Source organism: Epithele typhae, assembly GCF_022376455.1.
Source record: "Epithele typhae strain CBS 203.58 chromosome Unknown BXZ73scaffold_89, whole genome shotgun sequence".
Taxonomy (NCBI): Eukaryota; Fungi; Basidiomycota; class Agaricomycetes; order Polyporales; family Epitheliaceae; genus Epithele; species Epithele typhae.
In genome coordinates, this window is record NW_025954280.1 from 65,028 (window position 1) to 87,393 (window position 22,366).

The window sequence follows — 22,366 nt, forward strand, 5'->3', positions numbered from 1 at the left end:
CGCCAGGCCGCTCAGCCGCCGGTGTGTGGCGGGGCGGAGGGGTTGTGAGGGTAGTTCGGCTGCCCGAAGAAGTTCGTGTTCTGCGGCCACTCGATCCACTGACCCGTCCCGAGTGGGGGGACAATGATGCTCCCGGGCGCGCGGCCGGGGAACGGCGCGCCTGGTGGACCCCAAGGGGAAGATATCGAGCCGCGGGGACTCGTCGTGCCCCAGCCGGAGCCGACCGCCGTCGGCGCACGGCGACCGGACGGTGTCGTGATGACCTCGTCGTCCTCGGCGAGCAGCGCGGAGGAGCCGAGAACGCCCTTCGGGCTCGGGGATCGGCGTGTGGGCGACGTCGAACCTGAGCCGGAGGCCTCCGTCGTCGGCCGCGCGATGGGCGCGATGGACGGGCGGGTGATAGGCCCCGGGTCGGGGAGAGCGAGGCGGCTGGGACCGGGGACGAGGTTGGCCTGTGTCGGCGAGGCGAGCGGGTTCGGTGTCGGCCGAGAGGGGGGCGCAATGGGGGCGGGCGGAGCGAGGGGACGGGCACCGAAGTCGAACGGGTTCCCAGAGCCGAAGCTGCGCGGGATCGCGGACGGCGCGAGTGGAGGAGGGGGACCTTGCGGGATGGCGGGGCCGGGAGCCATGGGAACGGGGACGAAAGCGGCGGCGGGGTTGAAGGGAAGCCGCGGGGAGAGCACTGGTTGGACAAGTCCTTGAGCGCTGATTGACTGCGGAAAGCCCGGTGCTTGCGGAGGCATGCCGTGGGAGAGCGGGGTGATGAGCGCGGGAGGCTGAACCTGGGACGCACCAACCATGGGCACACGGGGTTGAGGATGTTGGGGAGGCTGGGGACGGGGAGGGTGGACGGCAGGAGGGGGGGCTTGGGTGGGAGGCTGGGGCTTGGGTAGGATCTGCTTCTGCGGTTGCGCACGGCTGGAAGATGCCTTGGACGATCCTGCCTGGTTGGCGTTGCGTGGAGAGGTAGGTTGGCGAGCGTTCCTGGTGGCAGCGACGCGCTCTCGCTGCTGCTGCTGGACACGCTCCCGGGTCTCCTTTTCAGCCTTCTCCCTGTCCGCCCTCTCCCGCTCTGCCCTCTCCTTATCCTCCTTCTCCTTGGCAAGGCGGCGCTCGCGTTCCACCTTCTCCTGCTGCTCGTGGCGGGCCTTCTCCGCGGCACGGTCAGCAGCGAGTTTGGCTTCGCGCTCCTCACGGGCCTTGCGCTCCTTCTCCTCCTTCTCTCTGCGCTCAGCCTTGGCCTTTTCCTCACGTTCGCGCTTCTTGCGTTCTCGCTCGGCTTCGCGCTCGCGCTCTTCTGTTAGCCGCTTCCGTCGCTCCTCCTCCTTGCGCGTCTTCTCCTCTTCCTGCGCCTTCCGCTGAGCCTCGCGTCGCGCACGGTCCTCCTCGCGGCGCTTGCGTTGTTCCTCTTCGAGAGCAGTTTGCTTGGCTCGTAGCGCAGACTCCTCAGCAGCTTTCTCCGCCGCCTTTGCCGCCTTCTCTTCCTCCTTGGCCAACTTCTGCTGCCTGCACAAGACGTCGCAAGATGGCACACGACCACACGAACTGATATCACTGACCGCTTCTTGTCCTTTTTCTTCTGGTTCTGGGACTGCTTCTTCGCCTCGCGCTCTTTGTTGATCTTGTCCTCGTCCTCGAGCTCGCGCAGGAGCTGGAGTTGGCGTTCCTGGGCGACCTTCTCCCGATAGGCCTTGAGGACGCGCTGCTCGAACATGCGCGCAGCGAAGATGGAGAACATTCGCTTGCCCTCCTCCATCTTCTGCTCCTCGGTCATGATCTGCACCACCACATATGTGAATGGGAAAGGGGAGAGGAAAGACGAAAAGCACATACCTCCTCTTCGTCCTCATCCTCTTCGTCCTCCTCGTCCTCCTCGTCATCATCCTCGTCGCCTTCATCGTCCTCATCCTCACTGTCTTCCTCCACGTCAAGTGTCGCCTCTTCCTCCCGCTGCATCCGTCGCTCCGCCAGCTGTTCCATCATCTCCAGGAACTTCTGGCCGTCGTTCTTGAGCAGATCATCGGCTACTGTGAGAATGTTCCCTACTTCCGAGAAGTTAATAGGCAAAGCAGCCACGTCGCAGGTAAACGGTACTTGCCGGTGACAGTGAGGTTGTTCCCGAAGTTGCCGATACCATCTGCGCCGTTCGCCTTCGTACCATTGGCGGCTCGCCGGCGCGCGGCTGCCCTCCGGTCCGACTTGGGGTCCTCATCATCCTCCGGGTCCACGTCCTCGTCTTCCTCGCCGTCCTCCTCGTCCTCGTCCTCGTAGTCCTCATCGTCCTCATACACCTCTTCATCCGGATCGTCTTCCTCCCCCTCGTCCTCGAACTCGCTCTCCGGGGCGGACTTGACGGGCTTGCGCCCGTTTGTCTGGATGGCGTTCTTGCCACGGTGGGCGTTTGGCGGCTGGGGGCTGATGACGGCACCGTTCTTGTCCAGTTCGACGCTGCCCGGAAATGGACCCGGCCCTTGAGGAGGAGGCAGCGTCCCGCCGGAGGAGATGTAGCGCTGCTGGTAGTTCGCGTACTGTTCTAGCTCTTCGTAATAGGCATCGTACAGTACCTCGAGCTCCTCCTCAATCGCATTCCTGCAGTCCGGGGCCGGCACACGGGCGGCACACGGGTGTCGTCGGCGGGCGGGGCGGCGGGGAACGTCAGGAAAATTTTCGGCGACGAGGGCGGCGGGGACGTACCGCTTGCGGCCGCAGACAGCACAGCTGCAGTTGTGTTTCTGCTGCTCCTTCATCTTCTTGAGCACGGCCTCCTTCTCGATTTTGACCAGATTCCGGCGCTCGTCCTCACCGAGCCCGAGCCAGAACTCTTTGATGCGCTCGCGCTCCTCGGTCGTGCTCGTAGACCATATCTTGTTGTTTTTGGCCGGCTGCTGGCCCGTCGCTGGCGGTCTCGGCTTGTGCGGCGTGGAGGCGTTCGAGGATGGGGGCGATGGATGGTGATGGGCGTGATTATGGCCGTACGCGTGCGAGGAGATCGGCGCCTTGGACGCTGCGCGCCGCGACGGCGGAGGCGGGTCGGCGGCAGGGGCAGGGGTGTACGACATGGGCTTCTTGCCCGCCGCGCGGGACGACGGGGGCGGGTTGGCGGCAGCGGCAGGCGGGGGACGTGCGGCGGGCATACGGTTGGGAGCAGACACGGGCGCAGGCGCTCCCCGCCCGCCAGCCCCGCCATTTGTCACCGTCTCCGGCGTACCGCCCGCCGCCAGCCCCGGCCGGCCGGCCTCGCTGTCCGTCTCCCCGGTCGTCCCCCGCTTCTTTTTCTTCCGCCGCCGCGCCCGCCCCTCGGCCGCCGCCCGCGCTCCGGCCTCCTCCAGCGCGAGCGTGAAGTGTGCCGCCGCCAGCCGCCCGCCGCCGCCCGGCGACCCCCCGCCCTCGTCGTCTTCGCTCCCGTACTCGTCCTCGCCGCCGTACTCGACATCCTCCGGGTACACCACCAGGTCCGCCCCCGCCTCCCCCGCCTGCAACGCCCCGTTCGCCGCCGCGGCCTGCTGCATCGCCAGCGCGAACTGTGGGTCCGCGAAGATCGCCGGGTCGAACGGCATAGCCGCGGGCAGCCCCCCGGGGTACGCCCCGGGCGGGAACCGCCCGCCGCCGCCGTCGCGCGCCGCGCCAGAGTGCATCTGCTGCGCGATGGCGTACATGGCCTGCGTCTTTGGGTCCGCGTCACCGACCGAGCTCAATCGAGAGTAAGTGTGCCGTACAAAGTTGCGCAGATGGTCCGGGAAGGACGCCCAGTACTCGTCGTTCACGAGTCCGCCCTCCGCGCCCTCCATGCTCCGCGCGAGGTGGTCCGCGGTCGCGAGTAGCTCCGCCTCCACCGCCGCCGTCGTGGGCTTCAGGTGCGCGGCGAGCGACGCGGACAGCGACGCCGTCGTCGACACGTGCACCGAGGCCAGCTCCGGAGAGAGGCCGGTGCGCGTCCGGGCGTGCTCATAGAACCCGCCCATCGACTCCAGCGCCGGAAGTGCCGCGTCGTCGTACTCGTCGTCTTCTTCGTCGTACTCGACCGGTCGCTCCGCACCTTTTCCCTTTCCCTTCTTCTTCTTCTTCTTCTTCCCGTTCGGGGCCGCCGGTGCAGGTGCAGGCGGGGTCGCAGGTCGGGTCGCCCGAGCTGGAGAGTTGACTACCGGCCGTTTTGCGTTGGCGGCGGTCATCCTAGATCGCTGGCAGAAAGGAGGAGATGGAGGATGTCGAGACCAATGCGCGAGAGGATGAGAGGATAGGTCGTTGGCGTTGTGGAGGTCGGTGTACAAGGAGCATTGGAGTTTCGCTCGTGCAGCCGGGCCTCAATCAATCCTTCACGTGATCTAACACTTATTGCCAATATAATGCTCGGAGTAACAAATCCGTTATAGTTCCTCCTCCACCCACCACTAAACGTCCCCCGCCCCTAATACCTATCTCATGTTGTGCTTCGCTTCATGCTGAAACCGAGGCACTCGATTCCCCTCCGTCTTGACAGCACCCAGGCATCGAGCGTATCCCATATGGCGCATATAGCTGGGTATTTGGCACGCATATACTCAATCTCTAGCGGGGTACCTCTCTCGCGACGCTCGAAACTACCCGACGAATATCCAGTACTCGGTACTCATGCGTCACAAATCTTCCAGCCCCCACGTCGCGGAGTAAGAATCCAGTGAGTCCATGTTTCCTTCGTTGCTATTCATTCACGGGCGTCGATCCCCGACAGTTTTGCATCCGTTTGCGGTAGCCTTTTTACTGCTAAATCATTGAGACGTGGTCAAGATGACTGGAAGCGTGAGCGAATGTGTGGGCTTGGAGACTCATCCGCCGCACGAAGCCCGACTTGTGTTCAACGAGAATTACACTCCACAAGCACATGCTTTCAAGAATCCCGTGCCGTTCATCTGAACGTTCGCAAAAGTGAGTTGTCCTTTCATATGCGGCGCGTAAATTTTGGAACATTGCGCATTGATACAGTCCACGCTTTTGTTCGGGTGCAACATCACGCGATTGAGTGGCACGGGAGCCTTGTTGGTGGGCAAATAGTAAGTACTCGAGTATGTTGATCTGTTAATAATGTATCCTCTGTGTTTCATCGCTTCAAATTCATGCTAGCACAGTTCCCGAGCGCATTGCGTTGCATCAGTGGAGCATCGACGTGCGGCAGCACCCATATGTGTGTGGGAAGTGGTGATGGCAACGAAGATCCCTTTCCAGATATGGTATCGCGGAACGACTGATAGCAACAACGTATACTGCATGAACGATGAAACCCTGCTGCCGTCGTCGCAGACGGGTATGGCTGACAAGCTCTTGGGTTTGTTCTGATATATACACGCCATCTGACCGAACAGTGTTCATAGGTCGCGTTCTGTTCCTCACATAGTAATAGGACTTACCTTCCATTTACGCCGTGATCTGAGCTCTGGCAAGCCGGAAGCGGTATTCAAGCAGATAGTATATGTTCATCGTTGTCATTCTCTCGACCCTGAGGTGGACTTACTAACCAACGCATTTCAGGCCTTCCAGCGCCCAGGCAATGGTCCGCCGGTCCGTCCAGTAACTTTCGATAAGATCCCACATTCCCTTTCAGCTGCCCGTTGTCGTAGTCTAGTTTCACTCCAACTACGGCAACAGATCGGCACAGCTTCCGAGGCAACCAATGTGGCCTGTTTAAATTTGCCGAGCTGCAAGCCGTTCTCGACGGCCGCACATGATGCATCAAAGACCCCTGCATGCCCGCATACGTATAAGACGCTTCCGGCCGGCACGCTTGCCATCTTTTCCCTCTCTCCTCGCGTCGCCGTCCCTTCTCCGCCAGCCGACGCGGGGCCTCGCCCTCCACCTTCGCTCTTCCTCCCCGGGTTGGCCTGCACGCCATGCGCTCTACACTCTTTTCCACCCTCCTATTCCTATGCCTCCTTGCGCACACACGAGCGGAAATCACCGTCTATGGCCTGCTCGGTCAAACAACTGCAAATCCGGTGCTCAACGATGGTGCCCAGGCCACCCCGACGACAACATCCTTCGCCACCGCCACCACACCGGTCGCATACACCCAGCTCGCGGCGTACAACCCAATCTACCTCTACCCACCCGCGATCCCGTCCCCTGCGCCCGCGAACACATTCGCCATTGGAGTCCCCACAGACGCCGCGCTCATGAGCGCGCTCTCCATCAAGCAGTCGGGCACCTTCTTCGGCTTCTCCATTGAGATGTCGGTGGCTAATCAGCTCAGTGAGTACTAAGTTGCCGGTTCTTGGCGCGGGGGTGGCTTGGCGGGTGTTTGGTCGAGGATGGGTGCTTGGCGCTTGGCGCTTGGCGGGGAGCATCAGGGTTCAAGGAGGTGGTTTGTGGGTGTGGTGTGGGAACGGCTCGGCTAAGGGCATTATATGCGCTGGATATCTGGGTGCGGGAGACCGCAACGTTACATAGTATGCTGACTGGAGACTACCGGCACCCACAACAGTCGGAAGCAGCCCGTGAGTCGCGTGTATCATTGCATGGGAAGCCGTGTGCTGATGACAACACCCGGACTCTAGCTCGCACATCAACCCGCCATTCCTCAACTTCATGAGCATCATCGCTCAAAAGGCGGGGAAGGTGCACGTCCGCGTCGGCGGGAACACGCAGGACTTTGCGTATGTCGTCGATTCGCTTGCCGACGGCAAGGTCATCGAGAAGGACAAGGAGGATGCATCTAACCCAGTGAGTATATGCGCTATGCTATTACGCGAGCCGTCCCCTGACTGCGAGTTACAGACGAGCACGCCCGTCCTTGCACTCACTCCGGACCTCTTGTACATGTTGGCGAACGTCTCCTCGCTAGTGAACGTCGATTGGTTCCTCGGTGAGCATCCATATGTTCCAATGACAGGCCTGTGACTAAACAGACCCTCAGGTATTCCGTTTAACGACACCGTGAACTGGAGATTCGAGATCGCAGAGTACGGCGAAGCCATTCTGGGCGACCATCTCCTTGGTTTCCAGGTTTCTAACGAACCCGATCTTTATGCCGCGTGCGTTTTCTGTCATGCGATTTCTTGCGCTTCTGATCTGTAATGGCAGGCACGGGCATCGTGCGAGCACGTACGGTCCTTTCGACTTCTTCGGCGAGTTCGCCGACTTCACCACAGCGTACGCCGCGGACTCCAAAGTGAGCAACAAGAACAACCTCATCGCACCGAATCTGGCGTCCGGAAATTGGTGGCCCGAGGACATATGGAACACCGGCTTCATGGAAGCCTACGGGTCGTCGCTCCAATATCTCGCGATGGAGCACTACCCCACGGACAATTGCGCGGTCATCTTCCCGTCGGCCAACAACCCGCCCAAGGACCCGACCGCGATGCTGCCGGCGTACCTGACGCACCAAGCCGGGTTGAACTTTGTGCAGCCGTACCTGAACTCGACTGCGCTTGCGCAGCAGTGGGGGAAGCCGTTCCTCCTCTTCGAGACGAACACAGCCTCGTGCGGTGGCTTCCCAGGCATCTCCGACACCTTCACTTCCGCGCTCTGGGGCATCGACCACGCGCTGCAGCTCGCGCACTCGAACTTCTCCGGCGCGCTCTTCCACTTCGGCGGCCAGAACGTGTCCTACAACCCGTTCACCGCCGTGCCCACGAACGAGTCCGCCGTGCACCAGTGGACCGTCGGCCCGCTCTTCTACTCCGCCGTCTTCGTCGCGGAGCTCATGGGCACATCCGGGACGACGCAGCTCAAGGACATGCTCCCGAACAACGCGGACATCCACACCCCCGCGTACGCGGTGTTCGAGAACGGCCAGTTCAGCAAGATGGCGCTCCTCAACTACATGACGGACCCGTCCGGCGCGAACGACTACACCGCGACGATCTACGTCGGCGGCTCCGGCTGGAGCGAGGCCAACGGCGTGCCGGCGAGCGTCAAGGTCAAGTACCTCCGCGCGCCGTCGACATCGGAGAAGCACAACGTCACCTGGGCCGGGCGGGTGCGTACGCTCTCTCCCCCTCTCCTCAGGCTCTACGCTAACTTCGCGCGCGTGCATGCAGACGCTAGGCGGCCAGTTCAGCTCCGACGGGCGCTGGCAGGGCGAGGAAACCGTGCAGACGGTGCAGTGCGACCAGACGCAGAACATGTGCCAGGTGAAGGTGCCCGCGCCGGGCGCCGCGCTCGTGTTTTTCTCGGACGCGGCGCAGGCCGCCGCGGGCGACGACGCGTCCGGCGTGCAGACGTTCGCGACGACGGCGGTGACGAAGACAAAGAACACGGTGACGGTCGACCCGAGCGTGCTCGCGACGAGCAACGGCGAGTCGGGCAAGCAGCGCGCGCAGTCCAACTTGGGCGGCACCAGCCTTAAGGTCTCAGCCGCTGCGAGCGGGCCCCTCGTTTCTGGGTTCGCCGCGCTCGCCGCGGTGGTAGCGGGCGCGGGGGTGGCGTTCAGGGCGTCGTGGTGAGTTGGTGAGGACGGGTTTCTGCGCGTGCGCGGCCATCTTGTTGCTAATTTTAGGGATTTCAATATTTGTAACCTATCTCCTCTTGATGCACATATCTTGAAACTGCACTTCAGGGTGCAAGTACTCGGAGCGCTTATATCCAGGAAGATGAAGATGCCAAGGGGTGCAAAACACATAACAGCAAGTCCAACGAAGAAACCTCATATCTCCGTCTCTCATTAAACAGGTTGGTACATCTGGGGCTAAATACCTACTCACCTCGTAGATTGGGGTGGTCCTATATCGCGTGAATGTCGCGTCTTAGTCTCGAGTATTTTCGTAAGTTTTCCCTCCATCTCGTCGTCACGCGTGGACTCTCACCACATTATTAGCACGCGCGGCTGCATCCCAGAGTACAGTGCCATCTACTCATCTCGCCGTGGAGCATACATATGCGACATTCTTGAGGTCCGAACGAGCGGAACGACGGGTACGCGCTCAAGTGGTTCTTACGCGAGCACTGGAAGCGCTTGAAGGGCTTGCACCCCACGGCATTCAGAGCAGAATGCTGACCCTTATATCCAAAAAAACTCTGATTCAAAGAGCGATGGAGCGCGCGCTCATCACAACCACCTGTCAACATAGCCCTCCTCGCCGAGGAGTTCCTTCGAGAGGTGTGGTCTTGACGGAAATCTTCGTAGCTCGCGTTCTCATCTATATGCGTTCCGGTGATCTTTTCATTGCCCCTCAATAGCACGCGACGCGCCCGGGGCCACGAATTTTAGGCTGGACAGCCTAAAGTCCGCGGTTCGCCAGTGCGATAGCGCAAGCGCTCTCAGACCTCAGATGGTTTCAGAACCTGAGTTATTCCCGTCTTGTTCTGCTAGACTCATATTTCCGAGCGTTCACAGGTATACCCACTGTACCCGAGGGTCGCCCCTAGCACTAGTGAAACCCAACCCGCGAACCCGTAGACCAGAGTACCACGCCTTGAGGGTGCTGGACCATCTGACCCGTGTCATTTCCTATAGACCGGGTATCGATTGTGGTCGCTCTGATCATTTTCTGCGGAACGTCATCTAATCCCTTTTCATTTCCGCTTACCCAACCTCGCTTCTCGGCATCTTGGTCCTCTTCGGGATCAAATCAAGCCCTCGAAGCATTTCACACAGCAGATTTGTCCACCCACCCTGCAGGTATCAGTAGTTCCTACTTCGATCAGCTGACTGGGTGGGAGGTAAGTAAACGAACCGTTGCGTGGCATGCTTGAATTAGCTATGGCAGTGAGATGTCATCTTCGGTGCGTCTTCCAGAAATCCTCCGCAGTCGTGCTCTGCGTCTGAAGCCGCGCGATCCGTCGCTTGCCGTCATGTTTTCACTGTGAAGGGTGCCTGGAATGCGCTCTGGCCACAAGGGTTGACAACGTTGACAGAGCGGGGGCATTGCACTGGCAACTGGTATGCGGTGCACGCCCGACGATGGCCGACCTCCATTGCTGCCAGCGTCAGTACGTGCATTCACTGCACACCGGGGCGGGTTCCATGCTCTCGCGTGTGTCGCACTTCGGGTCCGCAGCGGGCGCTTGTCATATGCGGCCGAGGCGCCGCTATGATTGGATGGCGCAGGCTAAGTTTAGTTTTGCCAGGCGCGGACGCCGTTCTTGCCAGAGCCGTCCTCGACCACCACCGCGCCCCCCGCTCAGGGCGCGCTGCGGAATGGTGGATTATATGCCCTCCGGGCCTCGAGCCTCCGCTTACTCGTCTCGTCCGTTTCTCTCTTACTCCCCTCCTCCTCCTCCAGCGTTCGCGCTGCCCGCTCTCCGCCACCTCCACCATGCTCCCCCTACCCCTGCCGCTCTTTTTACTCTCGCTCTCTGCCTTCGTCCCGCGCGCCGCATGTTCGGTCACCGTCTACGGCCAGCAAGGTGTCACCACCCCGTCTGGGCTCGCGACCTCCGCGTCGGCGACCGCGACCACGGCTGATTGGATCGCCGCCCTCGCCGCCTACAACGATGTCACACTCACCGTGCCCGCAAACCCATCGCCGGCCCCCACCGCGTTCGCAGTCTCGGTCGCGAACCAGGCGAGCAACGTGAACGGGCTCTCCGTCGCGCAGGCGGGCGACTTCTTTGGCTTCTCCATCGAGATGTCCGTCGTCCAGCAAGTCAGTGAGTACACTCCCCTCTGCTTAACCACCCGCGCGGGCTGGGACCGTGATGGGATCTGATCACTGAGTCTTATAGTTGGCAAGAACGGGTACGCCGAGTCTCTCGGCATGGATCCCTGGCGGCGTGGCTCACTTGGCGCGGGGTGCATCCGCTCTCTCTTCGCAGGTCGTATCTCATGGTGCCCTTCCTCAACCTCCTTGCTTCCGTCGCGGATCGCGCTGGGCGGGTGCGGGTGCGTGTCGGCGGAAACACGCAGGAATATGCAACGCTCGTGGCGAGCTTGGCAGACAACGCGATCATTGAAAAGGACAAGGAGAACACATCGAACCCGGTGAGTAACATGTCGCGTATATATGTGCCATCCCGAGGAAGAGCTCTGCCAAGCATTCCAAATTCACAAAGACCGTTTCCCCGGCACTTTTTAATGCATACACCCGGTTTTTCTTGCCGGCTCCCGGGGATGCGGTGTATGCACTATGACGTCATCAGCGGTGTGCCTGGCGACTTGATGCGTCGCCGAGACCTCCACGCACATTGGCTTTGCTCTCTCGTCTCGGCGACCCTGTCTTTATGAACGACACTAAGTGCTGGCAATGAACAGACGAACACGCCCACCCTCGACTTCACTACCGGCTTGCTTTACATGATGAGCAATGTCTCAAGTCTGGTCGCCGTCAAGTGGTATCTCGGTCAGTAATTTGCCTCCTCACATATGCCCGAATTCCGACCTTTCTGGGTAGGAATCCCATTCAACGATACGAGCAATCTGCGACTACAGATCGCGGAAGCTGGAGATGCGATTCTCGGAGACAACATACTCGCATACCAAGTTGGAAACGAACCGGATCTTTACGCTGCGTACGGGTACACCAATTCTATATGAGTTTTGCTCGCTAATTCGCTGCATGGCAGTCACAACCATCGTGCTTCGACGTACAACCAGACGGATTACATCGCAGAGTTCGACATCATGGTCAATGCCATCAACGCTAACAGTCTCATCACCACCAAGAACAATCTAGTGGCCCCAGTGTTTCCGGAACCTGGTCATTGGACTCCGTACTTGATCTTGGTTTCATATCGGATTACAGTTCCTCGCTCAGCATCGTGTCCGTTGAGCAGTACGTCGCTTCTTCTTCTGCTCTGCTGTGCCGCTCAATCTGCTGTACAGCTACCCAGACAACAACTGCGCGGCCGCATACCCCAATTCCGGCTTCGGCGATCCCGTGGATCCTCAGACGGTCATTTCCAACTATCTCACCCATGCCAGCGGCCAGTCCATCGTCAGCCCGTATCTCAACGGCGCGCTAGAAGCCGCGGCCGCTGGCAAGGAGTTCATGATGTTCGAGACGAACACCGCGTCCTGCGGTGGTTTCGAGGGTGTCAGCGACGCGTTTGTATCGGCTCTGTGGGCAGTGGACTACGGTCTGCAGATGGCATACTCCAACTTCACGGGCGCTCTCATTCACGTCGGTGGACAGGACGTTTCGTATAACGTGAGTAGCATGACGTCATCGTACTTTCTTCACGCGCTGACTTTATCTCATCTTTCTAGCCTTTCACCCGTAAGCCATCGTGGTCCGGTTTCATGCATTATCCATTTGACACCATCTCAGCGCCCCCTACAAACCTGTCCTCATTCAAGGAATGGACTGTCGGCCCGACCATGTACGCGAGCGTCGTCCTCGCCGAGGCCCTCGGCAACACGGGCACCGCGCAAGTTATCGACCTCTTCGCGAACAGCGCAAACGCCTATACTCCAGGATACGCCATCTACGAGAACAGCGCCCTTGCTCGCATCGTGCTCGTCAATTTCATGACCGAGGCCAATGGCACCGGCAGCTACACCGCCACAATTTCTGTCGGTGGCGGGGAGACCGGCGAGGCGTCGAGCACACCGTCGTCCGTCAAGGTCAAATATCTCTCTGCGCCGACCGTCGTGGAGAAGGACAACATCACCTGGGCGGGCCAGGTACATCTTTTGCTGCCCTTTTATGCGTCTTTGCGGCACATCACTGAACGTTCGCTCTGGTGTACAGACGTTCGGAGGTCGTTTCCAGGCTGACGGGCGCCTCTCCGGCGAGGAGTCAATCGCGACCATCTCGTGCGACACCACCGCGGCGACCTGCGCCATCCCTGTTCCGGGCCCCGGAGTCGCGGTCGTTTTCCTCTCCTCGAAAGCGCAGTCAGACGCGGACCCGACGACGACGCAGACGTTCGCGACCACTGTGCTCACGAAGACTGCGAACACCGCAACGATCGACCCGAGCGTGCTCGCGACCAGCAACGGCATGAACGGCCTCGACCGCGCAGAGCTCGGTGGTACAAGTCAGGGTGGGGCGAACGCCGCGGCGCCCTCGGCCCGCAGCATCCCGGGACTCGCGGTGCTCTGCGCGCTCGCGGGCGCGGTGTGGGTCCTGGGCGGCGCGTCCGGCCGACGGTGACCTCGGCCCCATCGCGAGTTGCGAGTCCGCCCCAGCTCTGCACACTCCTCGTTCCCTTACGCAAATAGACCGCCCGCTAACGCTTGTGCTCTCCCCGCCTACTGCCGAAAGGCAGCACGTCGCTGGCGCCTCGCGCTCGCAGCCCCGGAGACCTCGGGCCGGTCGTGGTCACCAAAGTCTCACATGGGTAGCGCCGGGCGAATTTTCGAATCCCAGACTCGACAGCTGAGTTGCATTTGCATTCTTGTACCGCCTCCATCGTCACCGGTCACCGCTGCTCTCCGTGAACTGCTGCATCTCTGGAATATCACCATATCCCTCATCTGCTCGCATACACTCACTACGCGTGTTCCTTCACTCACCCCGCGTCCTTGCCGTTCCATTCGTTTTACACCGTCCCGTTCACTCGTCCCGGCTTGGACATGTGGCTTTAGCTATCGTAGCGCTCTGAACCGTACATACCCTCGTTTCGTCACAATAGTACGCTGATCTCCGTCTCCGTCTCCGGGCGTTCAAGTGCCTGCGTGCGTTCAGTACGTAGGATTGAAGCCTTGGAAGCCTGAAGGTAAGCATGCGCCTCTCCAGGCTCGGCGCTGCGATGCGAATGCTCACGCGAGCAGATCCCAGAAAGTTCGCCCCACACTAGCCACTAGCACTTTTGGAGTCAAGACACGCCGACGCACGCAAATCATTGCCCTAGCGCTCGCGAAGGCCCCTGCCGTCCGTTCCGTTTGGCCGTGTTCAACGTTAACGCGCTTGCTGTCAACGCGCTTGCGAGCCATTGGCCAGCCGGTCCGAGTGCGTGCTAGATCTGCAGTGAGCACTTGCTTCTCGTGCTCCGTGTGCTGATTCTCGTGGTTACACGTGTCTAGCATCAGCATGGCAGTCTGCGTAGCCGCAAGTTAACCGGCGGGGACGAATCGCCGTGCACAAGCCGCGATGATATTCTGGGACGGTGAGTTGGCGCCCTCCGTGCTCGTGCTACCAGATCCATTGTCGCCGCGACTTCGCGATTCATGCTATTGGAGACGACTCTCGGCGCGCCCGCGGTATCCTCGAGCCTGCGGCCCAACTGATCGCGGATGCATGGTCGATATGTTGGCTGGCGATGTATGCAAGATCCCGGGTGCGTATCGATGCGCGCCCGACGGCAGCTGTAATCAGCACGTTGGGGGCACACACCCGCGTCGAGGCAGTGAGCCCGGCGCTGTGCACTGCAGGTCTGGTGCACGATCGGGGAGTTGGAGGGCACCTCGCCCGCTGCCTCTCCGGTCTCTGACCCATACCACTTTTCATTCGAGCTCTTGTAAAGTTCTAGCATCGCGTGGCGCTCCGTCTTGAGACGCGCCTGAGCCCCGCCGTGGCGCGCGCGAGTCGGACCCGGAGGTGGGCATCTGAGGCCGATGGCTTCACAGTACTGCCAGCGCGAGCGCCCTTCAGCCCAGGCGCTGGGGCTGCAATCGCGACGTCCGGCCTCGGAGACGTGCTGGCACTTGCGCTGCACCATCTGGAAGCAGGATCTGTCGGTTGTCGCGGGAAGAGCGATCGAGACTCTACGGGCGGTTACCGTATGCGCCTCCGTGGCTGGAACAGGGGCCCACGGCGGTGCGTGTGCGTTCTATCGTCCCCGAGCGTTGTCCAGTGCGTTCTTGTGTTGGGTCTCAGCGTTACGCCCGCAGGGCGCAGAGAGATAGGGCGTCGTGATTCAGTGCTCCCGCTACATGGCGTCGGGGCGGCGCTGTACGATGGGGCCTAGCGTCGTTGTCAAATTTGTCAGACGGCTCGCGCAACCTCGCCTCGCGCGCGTGAGAGAGGCCGCCCTGCTCGGACGACACGCGCTTCAGTGTATCAGGACGCGGATGCGGTGCACCCGTCCACTGGGAGCCGACAGTGGGCTACTTATAAAATGGCGCGGGGTGCATTTCCGTGCGCGTTCGTGCGTACTGTCCGCCCGCCCTCCCTCCCTCTCCGCTTCTCTCTTCTCTTCTGCGCCCCGCGGCCCCGACTCACCTGGACGCGTCTGCGACCGAGCTTCTCTCCCGCTTCGGCGCTCGTCCTTTCCTCCGCGTCCCGGGTCCCGCGGACGCACTTGCTTTCTCTTTCTCTTCGTCCACCTCTACGACCCTTATCCCCACCATGTCCTCCATCCGCGCCCTCTCGCTCCTCCTCCTCCTCTGCGCACCCCTCTCCCGCGCCGCGCCAGCAGTCACCGTCTACGACATCTGGGGCGCCCAAGCCGAGGCAGAGCTCGGCCAGGGCCCGCTCGCGACGCCCGAGGAAGCCGCGTTCCTCGCGCAGTACGGGGCGTACAACAGCGTGCAGCTCAAGGTGCCCCCCGCGGCGGTCCCCGCGCCCGCGACGTCGTTCGCGCTCGCGCTGCACGCAGCGGCGGGGAGCGTGCCCGGGATCGGCCCCGCGACGCGCGGCGACCTGCTCGGGTTTTCCGTCGAGATGAGCGTGGTGGGCAGCGTCGGTGAGTCGAGCTCGTTCCGCTTTGCGCGTTGGGGAGGCGGCGTTTGGGCGGCAGCGCGCGAGGGGTGTGCGTGCGGGCCAAGCCCGGCCAAGCCTCACGCGTCACCCGGAGGCGAATATCGCTTGCTGACCAGTGACGTGGTGCGGGTGTAGTCGGGCGGAATTCGTCCCTCCTCCAGGTGCCGTTCCTCAACCTGCTCGCCTCCGTCGCGAATCGCGGAGGCGGCGTCCGCGTCCGCCTGGGGGGCAACACCCAGGAGTATGCCACGCTCGTGGACGCGCTCCCTCCAACCACGGCGGTCGGCTCGGTCACTGCAAAGGGTCCCGTCGTCTTCCCGGCCGGACCTCAGACGGTCGAGTCGAAGGAACTGTTGTACACGACCGAGATGCTCAAGATGCTCCAAGCGGTGTCCACGCTCACCGGTGCTAAATGGTTCCTCGGTATGTCCTCACAGCGGGATCTCTGATCGCCCGTCCTGCTACATTCAGACCGCAGGCTGACAGAGTCGGTGCAGGCATCCCGTTCAACGACACCGCGAACCCGCGCCTGCAGATCGCAGAGCAGGCGGACGCGATCTTGGGCAACAATGTTGTCGGTTATCAGGTTGGAAATGAGCCCGATCTGTTCGCCGGGTGCGCATCCTCTCCCGCGCGGCCTCGTGAACCCGTGTGCTGACAGGTCGCGCGTGCAGACACGGCCGACGCCCCGCGACGTGGACAATCCAGAACTATCTGACCGAGTTCAAGACGATCACGGACATGATCCGCGCGAATCCAAAAATCACGAGCAAGGGGAACATCGTCGGCCCGAGCATCCAAGGCAGCAAGCATGGCTTCGGGATCGCGGACGTGCTCGCTGCGGGCTATGTACAGGCGTTTGCGGACGACCTCTCCATCGTCTCTATCGAGCAGTACGTCTCTCCCCTTGGTCCTACTCTTCGTCCCCGGCGCTAACCTTTGATGAGCGCAGCTACGCCCAGAGCAATTGCGCGGCAGTGTTCCCCAACGGCGGATTCGGCCCCATGCTCGACCCGCAGACCATTCTGCCCCTCATTAGCGGACATGGCGCCGCACAGGGAGTGCTTGCGCCATTCCTCCCGGGTGTGGCCGCTGCGCGCGCGGCGGGCAAGCAGTTCATGATGTTCGAGACCAACACGGCATCATGCGGCGGCTTCGGGGTGTGAGCGACTCATTCGCCGCCGCGCTGTTCCTCGCCGACTACGCGATGACGATGGCCGCGGAGGGTGTCTCTGGCGCGCACCTGCACATGGGTGGCCAGAACGCCTCCTACAACGTGCGCACCGTTCCCGCGCTCTCTTCGTGTGCGGAGGCTGACCGCGCCGCCCGACGCACAGCCGTTCACCCCCCCCCGACGAACATGTCCTCGTTCAAGCAGTGGACCGTCGGCGCGCCGATGTACGCCACGCTGTTTTCGGCGGAGGCGCTCGGGCCGACGGGCTCCGCGCAGGTCGTCGACCTCGCCGCGAACCTCGCGAGCAACAGCACGCCCGCGTACGCGATCTACGAGAACGGCGCGGCGGCGCGCGTCGCGCTCTTCAACTACCAGGACGCGTCCAACGGCGCGGCGTACACCGCGACGATATCCGTCGGCGGCGCGACGCTGGGCGAGTCGAACGCGACGCCGAGCAGCGTGCGGGTGAAGTACCTCGTGGCGCCGAGCATCACGGAGAAGGAGCAGATCTCGTGGGCGAACCAGGTCCGTGCTGTTCTTCCACCTCTGCTCTGCTCTCCGACTGACATGTTTTTTTCTTCCGCGCAGACCTTCGGTGGCCGTTTCTCGTCCGACGGCCGTCTCGCCGGCACCGAGGATATCGTCACCGTCCCGTGCGACACCACCGCGCACACCTGCACGATCACCGTCCCCGCGCCGGGCGCCGCGCTGGTCTTCCTCTCGTCCGCGGACAGCGCGGGCGCGAGCGCGACGCAGACGTTCGCGACGAGCGTGACCACGAAGGTGTTCGCGACCGCGAGCATCGACCCCACGTCGCTCGCGCACTCGAACGGGCAACGCCCGACAGAGCTGCTGGGGACGAGCCAGGGCGGGGCGAACACCGAGGAGGGTGTGGCGGCCGCGTTCTGGGAGGGCGTTATGTGGCTCTTCCTGCGCGCGGGGCTGACCTGCCGAGATTGCTGATCGGTCTCGTCTCGCACCCTGTACGTACGTGTTCGCTCGTCCTTGCTCTGCATAGTATGCTGTAGACTCTAGACACCCCTCGCATGCCCGCTGTACCAATACCTGTCCCGGCCCTGTCACCCTTCTTCGTCGATGCCCTCACGCCCCTCTCGGACTATTCTTAGCATACGTATCGTACTGCTCTCCTGCGCACTCAGCTCGGACACTCATGGGACTTTCGCTTTACGCTTATGTATTCTTTAGTTTTCTACCTTACCCACAATCAATGACCAATACCAGGCTTGCTCTGATCCGTCTTCGTTCGTGGTGACGCCCGCGGCCCGATGCTTGGCTCTCTGTTGCGACTGGCGCTGTCACTGCGTTGACACTGAGGGTGGCCATATGGCCTGCCACCCTAAGTACTTGCTCGCTCCTATCATTCGCGAGTACGTGAATGGGACGAAAATCCTGACCCGGCGACTGAGAACTTATGCGTAAGAGCTTGCAGCATCTGATATATACAATGCCGGGACGATGTGTCACGGTTAGAAGATACCAAGAGCGTGCAAGCGCCAGTGTCAGTCGAGGGAGAAAATGCCCGGACCGGCACGGACCACATGGCATTGCCATCATTGCTTGTAAAGCACCGAATGCGCAACTGTACTGCGAGCACTCGTCTACCGCAGAGAGCGCTCCGCAGTGCTTGAGGGTCCCCCGACGCGCGCTGACGACTGGAGGTGTTGTTCTGTCTCGGTGCACCCAAGCCTGCGACGAACATGGCTTGGGCTTTGGGCGATCGGGCGCATCAAGCACGGCCAAAGCCCCAGATTGCTTTCTTCTGGCTTGGCACCACCTCCGTTAGCTAGGCGTGCTTGGCCTCCTGTTGTATACTATCCCTCGATGCACCCCGCGTGCCTGCTCACCTGTCTCTCTCCTCTCCCCCGTCCTCCCCCCACCCCGGCGCCGCCATGGTCGCCCTTCGTCCACTCCTTTCCTCCCTCGCCTTCGCCGCCCTCGCCCGCGCCGGCGTCACCGTCTACAACCAAGTCGGCCAGGCCGTCATCGCCACCGGAACCAACACAGCCGCCGTGGCCGGCTCGACTCTCGCCGCCTACGACACCCTCGTCCTCAACCCGCCCCCGCTCCCCAACCCGCTCCCCGCGACCTCCTTCTTCCAGCAGCTTGCCCAGAATGCCAAGGACGTCCCGGGCCTCTCCATCCCGCTCAACGGCAACTTCTACGGCTTCTCCATCGAAATGTCGGTCGTCACCCAAGTCAGTGAGTACCGCCCTTCGTCCTTCGAATTCGATTCCGAGCGTCTTTTGGGTCCTTGTATGCGCCCATTCTTGCGACCGTGAGCAGAGGCGAGGCTGGGTGGGCGGACAGGCGGTCGGAGGGCGCTGGGACCCTGGAGTGACATCACTTGCAGTTTGTCCGACGCGCCCGCCTTGATTTCGTCACCACGAAACGCTCTCTGTGCCCCGGACTGCGCACATCACACGTTATGGCAGAGCACTTCTACGGAAACCAGAACTGAGCGCGAGAGGTGCACATGCGCGATTCGGTCACGAGCACGATCTTTTCCTGCGTTTTCACGCTCGTTTCGTGGGCGCTGACTGGGCGTGTTTCACCCTCATCTAGTCGGTTTGAATGGGTGCGTCCGGCGTCCCCCCGATGCTGATTCGCAGATCCACTGACCGGACATGAAGGTCGTACATCCACCCAGAATTCCTCAACTTGATGTCCGTGGTCGCCGCCCGCACTGGCAGCGTGTACATCCGAATCGGCGGAAACACGCAGGAAGAAGCGACATGGGTTGAGTCTTTGGACGACGGCAAGGCGATCGAGAAGAACAAAGTCAACACGAACAACCCGGTAGGTCTCTTCCGTGCCTCGCGTGAGGCGACGCGCGCTCACTCGCGTCGACCTCCCAGACACAAACCCCCGCGCTGCTCTACACGTCCGAGATCTTGCACATGCTCAGCAACATCTCCGCACTCGTTCCCGTCAAGTGGTACCTCGGCGTGCCCATGAACGACACCAGCCAACTCCGCTTGCAGATTGCCCAGTACGGACAGCAGATCCTGGGCGACAACCTCCTCGGTCTCCAGGTCGGGAACGAGCCTGACCTTTATGCTCGGTGAGTGGCCACGCGCTTACCGACTTGCGTGGTGACGCTCACTCGCGCATAGCCACCAGCACCGTCCGTCGACATACGGTCCTTACGACTTCTTCGGCGAGTTCGGAGATGTCGTGAAAGCGATGAAGGCGCAGAACTTGGGCACGGACACCAAGCTCATCGGGCCGAGCTTGGCGACGGGCGACTGGACCCCGCAGAGTGAGTGCACAGAACGAAGCCTGCAGCACATAATTGACCAGCGTATCTTGCAGTGATGTGGGAAACCAACTTCCATACCACTTACCATGATAACCTCTACGCGCTGACTATGGAACAGTAAGCCTTGCGTTACCTTGACTTGCCAACTCCTGACAGTTTCCCAGCTACCCCGATGACAACTGCGCCGCCTTCTACTCAGGCTTCGGTGAGCCAAAGGATCCCCAGGTCGAGTTCGCGAACTACCTGAACCACAACATGGGCGTCAACACGGTCGCACAGTACCTCGGCTCCACTGCGCTCGCGCAGCAGGTTGGGAAGCCGTTCATCATGTTCGAGACCAACTCGGCCTCGTGCGGTGGTTACGCCGGTATCTCGACCTCGTTTGGCGCGACGCTCTGGGCGCTCGACTACGGCCTGACGATGGCGGCGAGCAACTTCTCCCACGCGCTCCTGCACGTTGGTGGCCAGAACGTGTACTACAACCCCTTCACTGGTGCGCCTCTCCCTTCTCATGCGCGACGGGCTCGTACTGACCCTCGGCTCCCAACAGCGATCCCGACCAACGAGTCCGCGTACCACGACTGGACCGTCGGCCCGATCTTCTACTCCGTCCTCGCCGTCGGCGAGACGCTCGGTACAACGGGCACCGCGCAGATCATCGACCTCTGGCCGAACTCCAAGTCGATCTACACGCCCGGCTACGCGATCTACGAGAAGGGCCAGCTCGCGCGCATGGCGCTCTTCAACTACATGACCGACCCCACCGGCGCCGCCGCGTACACCATCAGCGTCGCGATCGGCGGCGGCACCACCGGCCAGCCTGCGGGCACGCCCGCAACACTCCGCGTCAAGTACCTCAAGGCGGACTCGGTCGGCACGAAGTACAACATCACCTGGGGCGGGCAGACGATGGGCGGGATGAAGGCCGCCGACGGACGCATCAAGGGCGAGGAGGCGCTCGAGACGATCACGTGCAACACCGACAACACCTGCAACATCCGCGTGCCCGCGCCCGGCTTCGCGCTCGTGTACTTCTCGGACGGCGCGCGGATCGAGAGCGCGCCGGACACCGCGGCGACGTTCGCGACGAGCGCGGTGACCAAGTACAAGAACACGGCGACGATCGACGAGGCGGTGCTCGCGACGAGCAACGGGAACAAGGGCATGAGCGGGATGTACGGCTCGACGAGCTTTGGCAGCAACGACGCGCCGCGCGCCGTCGCGGGCGCGGGCGCGCTCGCGCTCGCGGCGGCCGGCGCCGTCGTCCTCCGCGCGTTCCTGTGAGCCCCGCACGCCGTGTGGTGTTGTCTCGCTCTGTGACGGGCTGCTGTCATGTACGCTGAACTCTCGGATTGCTTACCGATCTTTCCTTACGATACGACCTTGGATCCTGTTTCCCCGTCCCCCTCACCCGCACCCGCATCTCTGGACCTAAGGCATCTACCTCTACCATTAGCTCACACACGCTTTTTAGTTTATAGCTCACCTTCGCCAGTTGCAGCCGCCGGATATCGGCCGTGAACGGGCTTTATGCATTCATATCCTTGCTTGCTTTCTCATTGGGAACCAGGAGGCGCCCTGTACGAGGCCTTGGTGGTTCAATTGGAAGACCTGTGCACAGTCGACGGGAACACTGTCCAAGATCGCAGACCATCAAAGCCGCCGTCGCTTCAACTTGGATATCACACCGTGGTTGCTGGAAAGTGTCGCTGTACATTTTCATCGCTTTCTATAGACTTCGATGCTCGAGTCCGCAGCGGACTGTCTCAGCAACGGGACCCGCACAATTCGACTGCACCTTCCCCTCAATGCCTCACGAGTTCCCGCAGTGATGCGGGAACTCGGGCCACATCTCCCCGTCGCAATGCACGCTGTCGAGCAGCGGGAACAGCGCACCCACGTACCGCACGACCGCCTTCCGCCAGGACCCCCGAAAGCGCCTATAGTAGGCCCGCCGGGAGTCCGGACGGCGCTTAGCGGTTTTGGGCCCCGAGGGTGGGTCAAAGTCCGGACATGGGCAATAGGCGCTGAAAATAGGCCTGCCGAGAGTCCGGACATGACACGAGAGAGGGTCGGACGGCCCGCCGAAAGTCCGGACATGATGGGAGGTAGAGGCCGGCGCCTATCGCCAGAACTTATACGATGTTTATGCGCTTCAAGCATGTTAATGGCTGTTAATAGGCCTTGTAGCAGTGATGCACTACATTATCATTGGCGAGTGTCGCTGTGGTGTGCCTCGCGCGGCGTCTCTTGATGCGAATGAAAAATGAAGGATGTATGTAATGGTATCGTAGAGTTAGATCCATCAGGTAATTACAGTATGTGAGCGTCGTCTCGTTTGCAAACACGGGACAATGCAGTATACGACTGTCCGTGGCCAAAGACAGGGTCGATAAGGTCGATACCTAAGGTGTC

The 22,366-nt window shown here is 61.5% G+C and overlaps 5 protein-coding genes across 5 annotated transcripts; 4 read left to right on the forward strand and 1 right to left on the reverse strand.

The window, feature by feature from the left end:
* Nucleotides 1–11: 11 nt before the first annotated feature.
* BXZ73DRAFT_55160 (uncharacterized protein) lies at nt 12–4,169 on the reverse strand (the record flags this gene model as incomplete). Its single annotated transcript, XM_048021292.1, has 5 exons — nt 12–1,502; nt 1,556–1,777; nt 1,834–2,042; nt 2,090–2,589; nt 2,695–4,169. 5 exons carry the CDS (start codon nt 4,167–4,169, stop codon nt 12–14), a joined length of 3,897 nt encoding a protein of 1,298 aa, XP_047872462.1.
* Nucleotides 4,170–5,861: 1,692 nt separating this feature from the next.
* On the forward strand, nt 5,862–8,417 carry BXZ73DRAFT_55142 (glycoside hydrolase family 79 protein; the record flags this gene model as incomplete). Its single annotated transcript, XM_048021289.1, has 6 exons — nt 5,862–6,223; nt 6,525–6,690; nt 6,745–6,832; nt 6,884–7,001; nt 7,051–7,951; nt 8,013–8,417. The coding sequence occupies 6 exons, from the start codon at nt 5,862–5,864 to the stop codon at nt 8,415–8,417; spliced, it is 2,040 nt and encodes a 679-aa protein (XP_047872463.1).
* A 1,812-nt stretch (nt 8,418–10,229) lies between these two features.
* On the forward strand, nt 10,230–13,007 carry BXZ73DRAFT_106718 (uncharacterized protein; the record flags this gene model as incomplete). The annotated part of the gene is made up of 11 exons (XM_048016702.1): nt 10,230–10,563; nt 10,639–10,651; nt 10,729–10,894; nt 11,165–11,252; nt 11,304–11,421; nt 11,476–11,622; nt 11,655–11,684; nt 11,735–12,059; nt 12,119–12,128; nt 12,180–12,535; nt 12,603–13,007. The coding sequence occupies 11 exons, from the start codon at nt 10,230–10,232 to the stop codon at nt 13,005–13,007; spliced, it is 1,992 nt and encodes a 663-aa protein (XP_047872464.1).
* Nucleotides 13,008–15,143: 2,136 nt separating this feature from the next.
* On the forward strand, nt 15,144–17,634 carry BXZ73DRAFT_81750 (uncharacterized protein; the record flags this gene model as incomplete). Its single annotated transcript, XM_048023561.1, has 7 exons — nt 15,144–15,480; nt 15,633–15,920; nt 15,995–16,112; nt 16,172–16,390; nt 16,450–16,657; nt 16,723–17,196; nt 17,260–17,634. The coding sequence occupies 7 exons, from the start codon at nt 15,144–15,146 to the stop codon at nt 17,632–17,634; spliced, it is 2,019 nt and encodes a 672-aa protein (XP_047872465.1).
* A 947-nt stretch (nt 17,635–18,581) lies between these two features.
* On the forward strand, nt 18,582–21,235 carry BXZ73DRAFT_81751 (uncharacterized protein; the record flags this gene model as incomplete). Its single annotated transcript, XM_048023562.1, has 8 exons — nt 18,582–18,891; nt 19,255–19,267; nt 19,323–19,488; nt 19,548–19,753; nt 19,806–19,951; nt 20,005–20,068; nt 20,116–20,444; nt 20,502–21,235. 8 exons carry the CDS (start codon nt 18,582–18,584, stop codon nt 21,233–21,235), a joined length of 1,968 nt encoding a protein of 655 aa, XP_047872466.1.
* Nucleotides 21,236–22,366: the final 1,131 nt, after the last annotated feature.